This window comes from Stenella coeruleoalba (genome assembly GCF_951394435.1).
Source record: "Stenella coeruleoalba genome assembly, chromosome: 5".
Taxonomy (NCBI): domain Eukaryota; kingdom Metazoa; phylum Chordata; class Mammalia; order Artiodactyla; family Delphinidae; genus Stenella; species Stenella coeruleoalba.
Genome location: NC_137150.1, coordinates 113,711,804 through 113,725,189, shown reverse-complemented (window position 1 = coordinate 113,725,189; position 13,386 = coordinate 113,711,804). Strand labels below are relative to the sequence as shown.

General features: G+C 35.7%; 1 protein-coding gene across 5 annotated transcripts in view; it reads left to right on the top strand.

Annotated features, from left to right (window-relative positions):
- ROBO2 (roundabout guidance receptor 2) overlaps positions 1 to 13,386 on the top strand; it is a 579,902-nt gene that overhangs the window by 526,695 nt on the left and 39,821 nt on the right. For 4 of the 5 annotated variants that reach the window (XM_079922998.1, XM_079922997.1, XM_079922995.1 and 1 more), the window contains exons 18-20: positions 4,208 to 4,250; positions 5,667 to 5,794; positions 10,878 to 11,159. In XM_079922998.1, coding sequence (XP_079779124.1) covers positions 4,208 to 4,250; positions 5,667 to 5,794; positions 10,878 to 11,159 — 453 coding nt within the window. The remainder of the gene's footprint in view (positions 1 to 4,207; positions 4,251 to 5,666; positions 5,795 to 10,877; positions 11,160 to 13,386) is intronic. The other variant, XM_079922996.1, reaches the window with a different exon arrangement.

The window sequence follows — 13,386 nt, the reverse complement described above, 5'->3', positions numbered from 1 at the left end:
TGAGAGCTACCTCAAAACAGTTTTCACTTTGTCGTGGCATTTATTTTTATGTTTTTCTCTCTCTGCACACACAAAAAATGCTGACCAAAACACCAAATATGACTTCCATTTTAGGAGTTCTGATTGTTCATCCTTAGCGCAGGCTGAGCGGCCATGGCTCATGGGCCCAGCCACTCCGCGGCATGTGGGATCTTCCCGGACCGAGGCACGAACCCGTGTCCCCTGCATCAGCAGGCAGACTCTCAACCACTGCGCCACCAGGGAAGCCCTCTAGTCTGCTTTTGATCTCATGGTCTAATAGAACTCAGTTATTTTTGGTCTACTTTTCAAAATGGAACAAATCTAAAGGTTTCAGAGCATGGGAAGAAAAGGATACTCGAAAAAGTGTTCTCTCTTTTTCCCTTGCTTTAAAAAGACAACTAATCAATGTTATTATGTAAAGGTATTGTTTTTTGTTGTTGTTTTTCTCTCCTGATAGAAACATACAAAATTGAAGATTCTCATGTATATCAAATTGTATCCATGGGCCATTTTAAGTCAATTATGTATTTACATAATGACTGTGTATTTTTGCCTTTGTAGAGTTGGTATGCAGAGGTACGAAGATAAATGTCTTTATGAAATATTTTGACGGTCTTTTAGCGGTCTAGAACCATTTGAAAACAGTTTAATGATTTAGAATACAAATAGGAAATCGATATGTCTTGAAAGTTTTGAAATTTAAAATTCTTTTATTCACACCATTTAATTCTCATTTGGTAAATATGGACCATATCATAGAGTCCATACACTAACACAGCTGTAAATTAACTTGATAAATTTTTTTTTCAATTTTTTATTGTGGTAAAATAAACATTACATAAAATGTACTATCTTGACCATTTTTAAGTGTACAATTCAGTGGCATTAAATACATTCATGATGTGCAACCATCACCACCATCCATATCCATAAATCTTTTCATCTTCTAAAACTGAAAATCTATATCCAGTAAACAATAACTCCCTATTCCCCCCTCCCCCCAGCCCCTCACAACCGCCATTCTTCTTTCTGTCTCTATGATTTTGACTACTCTAAGTACCTCATAGAAGTGGACTCATACAGTATTTATCTTTTTGTGACTGGCTTATTTCACTTAGCATAATGTCCTCAAGATACATCAAAGGTTTAGCATATTTCAGAAATTCCTTCCTTTTCAAGGCTGAATGATGTTCCATTGTGTCTATATGTACACTTCGCTGATCCATTCATCCATCACTGGTTGCTTGGCTTGCTTCCACATTTTAGCTACTATGAATAATGTTACAATGAACATGGATGTACAAATACCTCTTTGAGACCCTGTTTTCAATTCCTTTGGAAACGGAATTGATGGATCTTACGGTAATTCTATTTTTAATTTTTTGAGGAACCAACATACTGTTTTCAACTATGGCTGCACCATTTTACCTTCCACCAACAGTGCACAAGGGTTTCAATTCCTCCACATTCTTGTTAATGCTTATTTTATGTTTCTTGCATAGCAGCCAACCTAATAGGTGTGAAGTAACAGCTCATTGTATTGGGTTGGCCAAAAATTTCGTTCTGGTTTTTCCGTAAGATCTGAATGAAATTTTGGCCAACCCAATAGTTTTTTTTCTGCGCTACGCGGGCCTCTCACTGTTGTGGCCTCTCCCATTGCGGAGCACAGGCTCCGGATACACAGGCTCAGCGGCCATGGCTCACAGGCCCAGCCGCTCTGCGGCATGTGGGATCTTCCCGGACCGGGGCACGAACCCGTGTCCCCTGCATTAGCAGGCAGACTCTCAACCACTGCACCACCAGGGAAGCCCTAACCCAATAGTTTTGATTTTCACTTTCCTAATGATTACTGATGTTGAGCATCTTGTCAGGTGCTTATTAGCCATTTGAATGATATCTTTTGGATAAGAATTTCAGTGCTGCATCATAATACTTTAAAATTTACAGTTTATGAAAAATTTACCATTGGTAAGTACAAGAAGTTAAATACAACTTAATTTCTGTGCTTCTGCTTCAGTTCTCCTCTTTTGCTCTAATATCATTTATTGCTCTGACAGTAACAGAAAATTTGGGTGAGGAAAAAGAGCATCTAAGTTAGAGAGAAGGGCTCAGCTTCTCCCCATGTATCTCCTAAGCAGCACATTTGGAGGTGTAGTCCATCAGTACCTGCTGATTTGCATATTCACAATGATATTCACAGCATTATCTTAGCTCTCTTTTACCAGAGTAAAACAATCACTTGATAGTCCATTAAAAATCCACATAACTAGGAAGTCACATCAGATAGAAAGCTAATTAGCTGTACTGTTTTCACATTTTGTGTTTTTTCCTCCTAATCAGGCCTGTATTTAATACCACCAGTGCTCAGTTCTTCTCAATAATTGTTTCAGATCAATTTTTTATTGTTGTTCTTAAAAGCAGTTATTAAAGGGACCCAGTGTGGTGTGGATACACTGCTGATTGTTGATTCCCAACACCTGAATCCATCAGGAAGCAGATTAGTGATCAGTATTCTTTTATTTTCTCCAAGGAGCTGTCCATAGCCAGTCGTGGGCAGGTACAAAGTTTATGTAAGGATTGTTTTATAATTCACTTGACAAGTTACCTAAAAACTTGATACGGCAATGTACTTTAGGTGCCAAGATGTTTCTGAAAGCACTGCTTCATGAATTCCTGAAAGAACCTTAGCCATCTTATTGCCTAATTATGATGCCATGAGAGATATATCCTTAGATGACCTTAGGGAAGGGATTGGGGAACTACATTTAGAAAGTTATAAGATCTAAAGAGTAATCATATTTATTAGCTCAAACTTGAGAAAGAGGTGAATGATGGAGAGATTATCCAAATGAGAAAGTATTTACTATGTGTGCACTTTAAGTAGCAATATGTCCTTAGTTTATTAAAAATATGAATCAATTCATAAAATTTTATTTTTACTTTTGCTTACCAAGTAATCACAGGAAATCTAATCAGTATCTTCCAAAGATAGGATATGTTGGATTCACATCTGTAAATGGTATTTTTGCCTTCATCCCCAGGGATTGGTTTAGCTGATCCATACTAATTTTGGTCAGAATTGCAATTTTGCAATCCATAAACTTCTAATCACCAATTTTTTTTCCCAATGATTTTCTAGTTAAGTAATTTTGTGGCAAAATTTGGTCGAAAATAATATGAAGTTATTTATAGACTTTTTTCCACTAATCATGAATATTCACATCTCATTGCAAAAACAATAATTTTAAATACATTTGCTGCCTTGGACCCTCCCTGCAGTATGCATCATATTACCTATCTCAGATCTGAAGCATTTTGAATTCCAAGTAAATTTAGCTGCAAAGGTTTTGGATACGGGATGATGGACCCAAACTGATATCTACCTTCTTTGGCCAATCCTTGAAGCCCACTTTCATGTTGTTAGCTTTGTAGAATGGAATCTAGTGACCAGAGGGAGTGGATTCTTCAGCTGTGGCCCTCCTGGATACTTCTTGATATTGCTAATAAGTTCCACAGTTTTAAAAAGGACTTAAGTTTTGTAATCATTATATACAATTGGAATATATTCAGTATCAATTATTTGAAAGTTTCATTTTTGTAAGAGTTGGCTAATGAAACAAAGCACCCGATACATCATGTATTCTCCATTCATTACAGTTCATGTCTTTGTAATTATAGTATTTCAACTCAAAGTGCTTCTTAATGTTCCTAAAAGGATCTGTGATGGGGAGGAATGTGTTGTCAATCAGTACTTTCACTTGTTTCATTAAAAGGATATTATCTGTTTGGACTATCCTGTTTCAGTTTCAACTATGTGCATTTTGCATTATGCCCTCTGATTAGGACACCTCTATGTTAACATTAAAAGTCATGATTTGATAATTCCTCGTTATTGCATGTCGATCTTCCAATACCATGTATATACCAATTGACACCCAAATAAAATTTGCCCCTTTGACTTAACCATATGTTTGGCTTGAGGAATATTTCAATGTCTTATTAAAGATGGAGCAAATGATAGCTTTGCTTTAGGCCAAACCACTGCTTCTTATTCTCTGTACAATTATGTTAATTATATTTTGTTAAAATTCCCAGAGGTTTCAGCTCTAAACTAGGGGCCAATATGTAGTTGTTATTAATCATAATTAATATTGACTACTTGTGTATGTTTCTTTTTTTTTTACAGTTACATTTCAAAGAGGAGATGGAGGACTAATGAGCAATGGAAGGTATACTGAGGAGATTTCTTAAATTATTATTTTTAATCAGGACTGAGGAAACTCTATAGTAAGAGGCTATTATTGTAATAAACAATCACTTATAAGTGAGAATTCTAGGAGGAATTAAACGGCTCACCACAAGGTTTAATGGCCTATCTGTTGTGCACTTTAGAGGAATCAAGTCCAGATGTTTCATATCTCCCAGAGGCCCCTGAAGAAATTAGTAGTAAATATCACAAGGAATGTATTCATTTGTTAGCAGGATGTTTATTGCATTAATTAGACATTAGCAAATGAAGTTGCTGTTGTTTAAGACTCCTTATTGGTTCTCACTAAATTGCTGTGAGTGAACAATTACACATAATCGATCACAAAGTAAATGATTCATGGATGATGAATAGGCTGTAGATTGATCAGACTGGATTCCACAACTTTGGATACTCAATTGAAATTGATAAAAGTTGATAACAAACCCATATATCCTCATCTATTTTCCCTTTGCCGATATGGAGATTGTAATTAGGCTCTGGTAATAACTTCCAATCTCCCATTTAATCAATATTTTAGCAAAAAGAGATTAGGTCTAATGAGAGCTAGTGGATGTAGCAAGAAAGCAGTTGGATCTTCTTATTGCAGTTTCCATAGAAACACATGTTTCTCTTAGGGATTGTATCACAAAGGGTCTATCAGAAAAAAAAGTACAATGACTATAGATGTTGCTGTATCTTTGTAAATATGCTAATAATCTGGAAAGTGACCAGAATCCCATCTTTTATTTTAAAGATGGGAATTCTTTATTAAATAGAATATGAAGGAAGTTTTCTTCGTAGATTATATACACATGCTGGATCAGACCACAGTGGATCTTTAAAAAAACCTTTAATATTCTCCTAACATTTTCAATTTAGAGAACCTGAAAATGTGCTATTGATGGAACAGTATAAATACTGTTCATTAATTTCCCTTAAGTTCCTTGCCTCTAATCAAGCATGAGGGCCCATATCAGGGGTTATAGCCTATAGGGGACAGATAAATATGGGAGCTGCAGGAATTAAGGAAGCAATAGTTCAAAGTCCTGGAAATGGCTGATACTGAGCAGTTGTTCCCTTGAGGTGCCAGTTTATCATCAGACCTTGTTTCGGGATGCTGCTATGTTACCAGTTTCCCACCAGTTTCAGGGAAGACGACTGAATTCATTTGGGTATCAGCAGAATCCCAGGCAGCACTCTTCAGCTTCCACTGACAGGGTTGATCTATATATAGCCTAGTGAACTGCTAAAGTTCCTTAATTCTTGAGAGCCTACAGATTTTAATTTGAAAGTGAATTAAAATCTTAAATTCTTTAATCCATTTTAGTTCATGAGACTGATGTCCAAATCTCTCATTGAGTTCCATGGATTGATTTCCTTTAAATTCCTGTTTTAGCCGCCCAGGTCTTCTAAATGCTGGTGATCCCAGTTATCCATGGCTTGCTGATTCATGGCCAGCCACGAGCTTGCCAGTAAACAACAGCAATAGTGGCCCAAATGAGATTGCGAATTTTGGGCGCGGAGGTAAGTTATGTTTTTCAAAATTTTTTCGTTTATTTGTTTTCTTGGCTTTCCTAGGTGTTTTGAAAAAGGCATACTAAAAAGTATTTTCTTCCATAATTAAATTTAGTGATGCACATGTACATATAATGCTGTACATTTGCTAAGTATTTTATTATAAAACTGTTGTATCTATTATCTTGAGTAAAACTAAGCTTTTAAGGACGTCATCACTAACCAAGAAGATAAATATTCATAATACATTTGGTTTTGGAACTATTAGTACAAGATTACGAAAATCAGGAACGATGCTGCCAAACAGGGCTTATGATTTCAAACTAGTCTTTTCACTTCTCTGATTTTCATTCAATATATATTTATTGAGCATGTCCTGTGTATCTGGCGCTATAGCAGACGGTAAAAATATAATATCATATAAGGAGCAGACACTTAAGTAAGTATAACAACATGTTGACAGAGAGCTTTTCTGTAGTTCTACAACTGATAGTACCCTAAATAAAAGACAAAAAATGCTAAGTGGCTGACATGCTAAGGTCTTCAAAAATTGGTACCAGGGTCCTCCCCATAGGTCTTTATAAGGAGACATAATTGGACCTACTATAAATAATCACCACCTTCCCCTCTCCATCTTTTCATCCAGTCACTAGGAGAGCAATGGGTTTAGAGAAAGATGGGACTAGAGAAGTCTCAGGCCCCATTGTTCCGTTCAGCCGATACATGAGTTTTTCCTTAGCAGGGGATTGTACAGACAGTAAATGGACTGGAGCTGCCTTGCCAGTACCCCAGATGAAAGAGCTGACCCCGGGAGTAGGAAAGTTCTATGAATGGAGTATTATTTAAGCTGATATATGAAGGAAAGATGGGGAGTCAAGAGTGTGTAGAAAGTGTGTAAAGAAACCTACTGTGTTTCAAGGCCCAGAAAGTAAGAGAAACGTTGACCTATTTAAGAAGCGAATGAATTTCCTAATGACTTGAGTATAGATTGCAAGGCAGAAAGAGTGGTAAGAAATATAGAAGGACAGGTAACAGAGGGCCTTCTGAGCTACACAAAGACTTTAAACGTTGGCCGAAGGATGTTCAGAAGCCATTGATGGACTTTTAGAGGAGAATGCTAGAATGCGAGTACTGTTTTAAATCATCCATCCTGCTGCTGGGTGGAGAATGGAGATAGTGTGGAAAATTTGGGTGATTAATTAGGAGAATAGTGCTGTAATCTAAGAAAGTTCATGTGAATCCACTGGAGGATTTCTACACTTCTAGGTAGAATTAATGTAGGAGACCCAGGGCTGAGCTAAACTATTCTGAGTCCATTATAAACCTCAGTGATGGATTTCACGTGTATGAGTGTATAAACATATTGACTTAGAAGAATAGTCATGGATATTGGCATTTTCTCTTTACAAATGTAATATCAATCCAAGTTTGAATATAGTTAAAATAGCGTTTCAAATAATAACGTTACTAATTATTGCACAACTCTGCATTGTGTCAATACAAACTGAAAAAGAGGGATCTCCCTCCCATTCTCCAAATAAGATGCAGAAAATAACCAGCCCTACCTTATAGGTGTGTAATGAGAATTAAATGGATGACTAAATATACAGGTTTAGCACAAAGCTTGACATACAATCAGTGGCCAACAGGCATGACTGGGGAGTAAATGATAGAACAGAAAGTAAATTGTATGACTCCTCAAGAGTCTTGCTTACCCTCTGTAACCCAGTACTCCCCGTTTAGATTCTCACTTGCCCAGACCCTCTGATAGTGGTGGCTGCCTCCCCTAGGTGTCCAAACTCTGAGCCCTGCAATTATAGGCTACTACTTTACATTGGGTAGTTCTATGCCCAAGCATCTCCTCACCAAGGAGATGCCCTGCCCTACCCACTGCCTTTGAAATTCTGGTCCCAAAGCTTTTATCAATCAAGGAATAGCTGCCTGTCTTTCTTGTATTTGTATTGGAATAACACGCTATTCTATCTACATATCAAGAATTAAATGCGCAAAGATGGAGAAAGTGTTTTGGTTTTGGTTTTGTTTTTTTCAGTTTCTGGCAGACTACATCAACATCTAAAATGTCTCAGTCTAATTTAGCCAAAGGGTACATTTGAAGATTTTCAAGGTTTCCTTCCATTTCCACTTCATTTTCATGACATGAAAATATTTCACAGGTAGCTATCAAGGCCAGGACAAAGTTTCTGCAGGGTTTACTGTATCTTTTTTCAGTGTGATAAGTATTTTAAGCATTTACTATGTACCAAAGATAGGATTTTTTGCAAATTTTATTTCCTTTGCACAATAAATGTAGGACATAGATAATTATATTTCCATCTTAGAGGTCAAGAAATTAAGGTTTATCAAGATGAAAAATTTGAGATCTATGTGTAGAATCCAGATCTAACAGATTTTAAAGCCTAGGTTCTTTTATTTACACTGTTCTGCAGTTAAGGTGGGATTCACATGTATGATTGTATTACCATGTTCACTTCGAAGAATAATCACGGATACTGACATTTTTTCCTTTGAGAATGTTATACTGGGACTTCCCTGGTGGTCCAGTGGCTAAGACTCTGTGCGTCCAATGCAGGGGGCCTGGGTTTGATCCCTGGTCAGGGAACTAGATCCCACATGCCACAACTAAGAGTTCTCATGCCGCAACTAAAGAAAAAGATCCTGCGTGCTGCAACAAAGGTCCTGCGTGCCGCAACTGAGACCTGGCACAGCCAAATAAATAAATAAACATTAAAAATCTAATTTAATTTAATTAAATAAAAATTAAAAATCACACCAAATATGTCAACTTTAATAACAATAAAAAAAGAATGTTATACCAATACATGTTTAAATGTAATGAAAATCGTATTTTGAATAATAAAGTTACTAATTATCACATGTCTACATTTTGACAATACAAACTATAAAAATTCATTTAACTGTTCAGTAAGTGCTTACTCTTTGCACAATGCTAGGTGAGGAATTATGGAATTAGAGACATAAATCCCAGGTACTCCTGTCCTCAGCTAATTTAAGATACAGTGAAGGGGACAGTCATTCATACAAGTAATTATTCCAAGCAAAAAGAAATAAATGCATGTGTAACCAAGGTGCTGAAAGACTGCAGAATGAAATCATGAGTAAATCCAACTGGAGGGAAATGTTTCTATAATTCATAAGCATAGAGAGATTCTATTTCTAGAACCGTAGCTTTGTTCGGTGCAGAATAACATTATGAAGGATTAGATTCTCGGACTATTTTTTTTCCATTTTTAAACATTTAAACACACAACAGTTCAAAAACTTGCAGTGCCTCACAATATAAATCTAAAGCTTTGGAGAACATCATATTCAAGGTGTTGGGAAGCTGGGGTCAATGCTGGAGAAACATCTATCCAGTTAATATTCATCAGTGAAAGACATGGTGGAGGAAGTAGAAACAAAACCCTAAAAACTTCCCTAGAGTGGGATATATTCCCTAGAGTCTTGATATATTATTAAGTATCAAAAGTTTTTGATAATAAAATGATACTGACCTAATGCTTTAGAATGAAATACGTTTCTTTGTCATCAAATTTTCTAATTAGTTTATAGCTAAAAACAAGAAGGGCGAGAAAGTAGTTACAAAATTCTGAATCCAAGAACAATTTACTTGCTTATACAACTTGGTGAAATATTACAAATGTGAACATGTTTAACAATCTCACTGATATGTATTTAAAATAGTCATTTAATAAAGTACATATATACTTAATTATAAAACAGTTTGGAATTCCAGACATCAATACCCTCAGAGAGACCTAAATTATATAGTGCATAAAATATATTATAAATGTCTTGTTACTGTTGCTAAAGAAGATCATTTTTAGCTTTTGTAAAATATAAAAGCAAAATTAATATTTTACAAGAATCCTTATTTCAAGTACTGTTGGGTATCATCTCATCTAAAAGTTTTAGGATATTTTGACTATTTCAGCATTCTCCTTGTGATGATAAGCTGGTTTTGGTACTGAGACAACCTGGTTCATTATTACAGTACTAGAACTAGTTGAAAATTTCCCATAATGAAGAGATCAAGTGGGTTGATGACCTCATGTCCTATGAAATGTGACTTTCAGAACATACATTATTAAGGAGCATAATATAATTATATTCACTTTAACTCTGCATGACTAAAAATAGTATTAGTGTGTGTGTGTGTGTTTTTGTGTTTTTTTTCTTTTTTTAGATACTAGTATCTTTCTTCTGGGAAGGAAAGTGAGTGCTCAGGAGAGAGGTGGCAGTTCTGAAATAAAAAGCATCATGTAAAGATAATTTAGCACACCAAAGTGATAAATGGACTGATTGATATTCAGTGTTGTTCCTAAATTTTAATTTTATACTTGCTGTGTTACAACTTGAAACTATAATTCTCCACTTCTAAGATTTGGTAGCATAAACTAAACTCGCTAATCACTCATTGCTTTTTCTATAGTTAAATCCTGCTGTATTGTGAAAATGACTTATTCATGAAAATGTTCCTTTGTTATCCAATAAAAAAAAATTGTTACCATTAGTTACACTCCATTTCTGGAGCTGTGAAATCAACCCAGATAAACAGCAAGTTGAAACTTCAGAAGAAAGTGCCTCATAGTTTGGAGAGTATAATTTTGGACATGTTTGCATCTATTTAGCAGTTATATTCCATGTCTCTTGGGATAAAGTGGAAAAAGATGCTTTAATCCATGATTTGTAGATTCACTTTTGTCATTGCTTCAGTAAAGAGCTAACAATTTCTTAGATTCTAAAACAGAATGAGCATCTGAAAGCATTTTTTAATAGTGAAATATACCAAACTTCTCATTCATGGTTGAAGAAAATGGGGGAGGGGGTGTGTTAACCAGTGAGACATGAAGGACGAGCTGTAGGCCTGCCTGTCACAAGGCTGATAGCTTGGTGATGGTTGTATATCATCTACCCTTCATTGGCTCATGAAGCCCATCTCAGCTGAAATGCAAACGTGTGGCATGACACGTTTATTTTTCATCTTCAGTCCTGATAGTTTTGGGCTTCCTGTGCATCATTAAATTGTTTCATTTCCCTATGTTCACCACAGATGTGCTGCCACCAGTTCCAGGCCAAGGGGATAAAACGGCAACGATGCTCTCAGATGGAGCCATTTATAGCAGCATTGACTTCACGACCAAAACCACTTACAACAGTTCCAGCCAAATAACACAGGCTACTCCATATGCCACTACACAGATATTGCATTCCAATAGCATACATGAATTGGCTGTTGATCTGCCCGATCCACAGTGGAAAAGCTCAATTCAGCAAAAAACAGATCTGATGGGATTTGGTTATTCTCTACCTGATCAGAACAAAGGTAACAATGGTATGTCAAGTCCTTACTTCCTGAAGAGTTATTTTCATATCATTTTTGCATGAGATAGAAAGTAGTATTTGTTGTTCAGTTTAGTGATTCATCACCAGGTTCACTACCCAAACTAAAAAATATACCGGCATGTATTCAGTACCTTCCACAATCCCCACCACCACCACCGTCGTCACTATCACCACACACCAACACCAATCAGTTTCATCCTTTTAGCTCTTTTTTCAATAGTGATCAATAGTCCATCTCGACTTCCATTAGGCAGGATAGACAAAACATGCCTCCACTGTCCTATGACATCTGCTTCTGAGTTGCTAACTGCATGTTCTGCATGGGCTTGTGCTGTGAACTAATCACATGATGCCACTATGACCTCTGCCCTTTAACCCTTAGCCTTACTTTACATCCCTGACTACCGATTGGCTGAGGGATTGTCTAATAGAATGCCACACAACCAGTCACAGGATTTCAGCACCACCAGCTCTCACAACAGCTCAGAGAGGAGTGGCAGTCTCTCAGGTTGGTCTCGTCACAGTAAGGAGAAATATTTGTTTGTCACCAGCATATGACCTGTGTTCCTAACAACCATGAAGAAGTACCTGGATCACAACTCACTGTCAGACATTTATCTTTCAAATAACAATAACAGTTTATCCTAATGAAATCATGATTTGGGGGAGGGGGGTAAAATTCACCATCACCCTTTATGTACTAATTATACAAGGATGTATTCAGGGAAAAATAGTACCATTTTACTAAATACGAATTATTAAGGATCAGATGAGTTTGATCTGCCTTGAGCCCTGCTTAAGAGTCCAGAGAACTTTACAATAAAAAGATCTTGTAGGAAAGTCAACCCCATGGTGTGGACAGCAACAGATGAATTCAACAAAAATGCAAATGATTTTGGCAATTGTTCAAAACATTAGGAGTCTGGTGATGTGACTTCCTATCTTTGGACAATTTTTCCGAAATATTATGTAATAGTATTCTATTGAATGATATTATTTAGAGTAAGGTCCTGATACCATGCTAAACGAGAATGTTAATATGGGACATTACTCTTTACATTTAATTGCCAAAAAACCCCTAATCTTTCCTATTGATAATTCTTTTGTGCTGTAAATTTTCATATATATTCAAGATACAACAGCTGAACTAACAGTCTGTACTGCAGGTATTGTATAGCACACGTGGGGAAAAACACATTTTACTGGAAAGAAATATATACCTATCATAATGAATATCAGTGATTTTCTCTAGGCCCAAGGATCCTCATCTCTAAAATGAGGAGGTCCTAGCAGACATTCTAACTCTCAAACATAACATCTATGTTGTGTATGACTGACGACTTTATCTGCACATTTCTAGTTGATGCCATGACCTTATTTGCTTATTTTTTCATACTAATGATATACTATTTATTTCTATGAAGTTTTTTTTTAACCTCAGTTCCTTAATAAAAGATTATGGTGTATTATGATATGTCACAGGCTACGAGGCATCAAAGCCATAAAGAGTTAATTCTTTTACGTCATTAGGTTAACATTTACTAAATGACTTTTCCTCAGAGATAAAACCCTTTCAGTCTGAAAATGTTAATGTTCTCTCTCCCCTCCAAAATGAGCCATTTGCTCTTCTTACCTATTGGTAGAATTAGATACATTGTAGAATGCAGAAAATTTTAAACATCTGTTATGAATTTAAACTGGCTTAATTATATAGGGGAATTTTTTTGAATAACCTTATATGTCATTTGTACTGTCATTTATTTATGAGGAATCCCACAATTGTACTGAATAATTAAAAAATTAATTTTATCCTAGGCTTATTTCATTCAAGATATGCAAAGTCTCAATCAATATATATATATATATATTTTTCTTTTTAATCTATATATTGTAAGCCATGGATTGTTTAAGACCTTCTGTGAATTCCTTATTAAATATTCTGTATATCTTGATTACCACTGAGTTTTTAAAGTTATCTTTTGAGTAATTGTAAGCAGAACATGATTCACAATAGTGCTTACTGCTTTTTTGAATCCATTAATCTGAGTGACATTTATATATATATATATATATATATATGAATTATATTAACTACTTCATCTACATTTGAATACAAAATTACTTAAATTGGTGATAGAAAGCATTCTTTAGGAGGTAAGAGTGATGAGATTATTCTCTTCTTAGTTTAGTCAAATTGAGCTTAATATTAGTTTGTT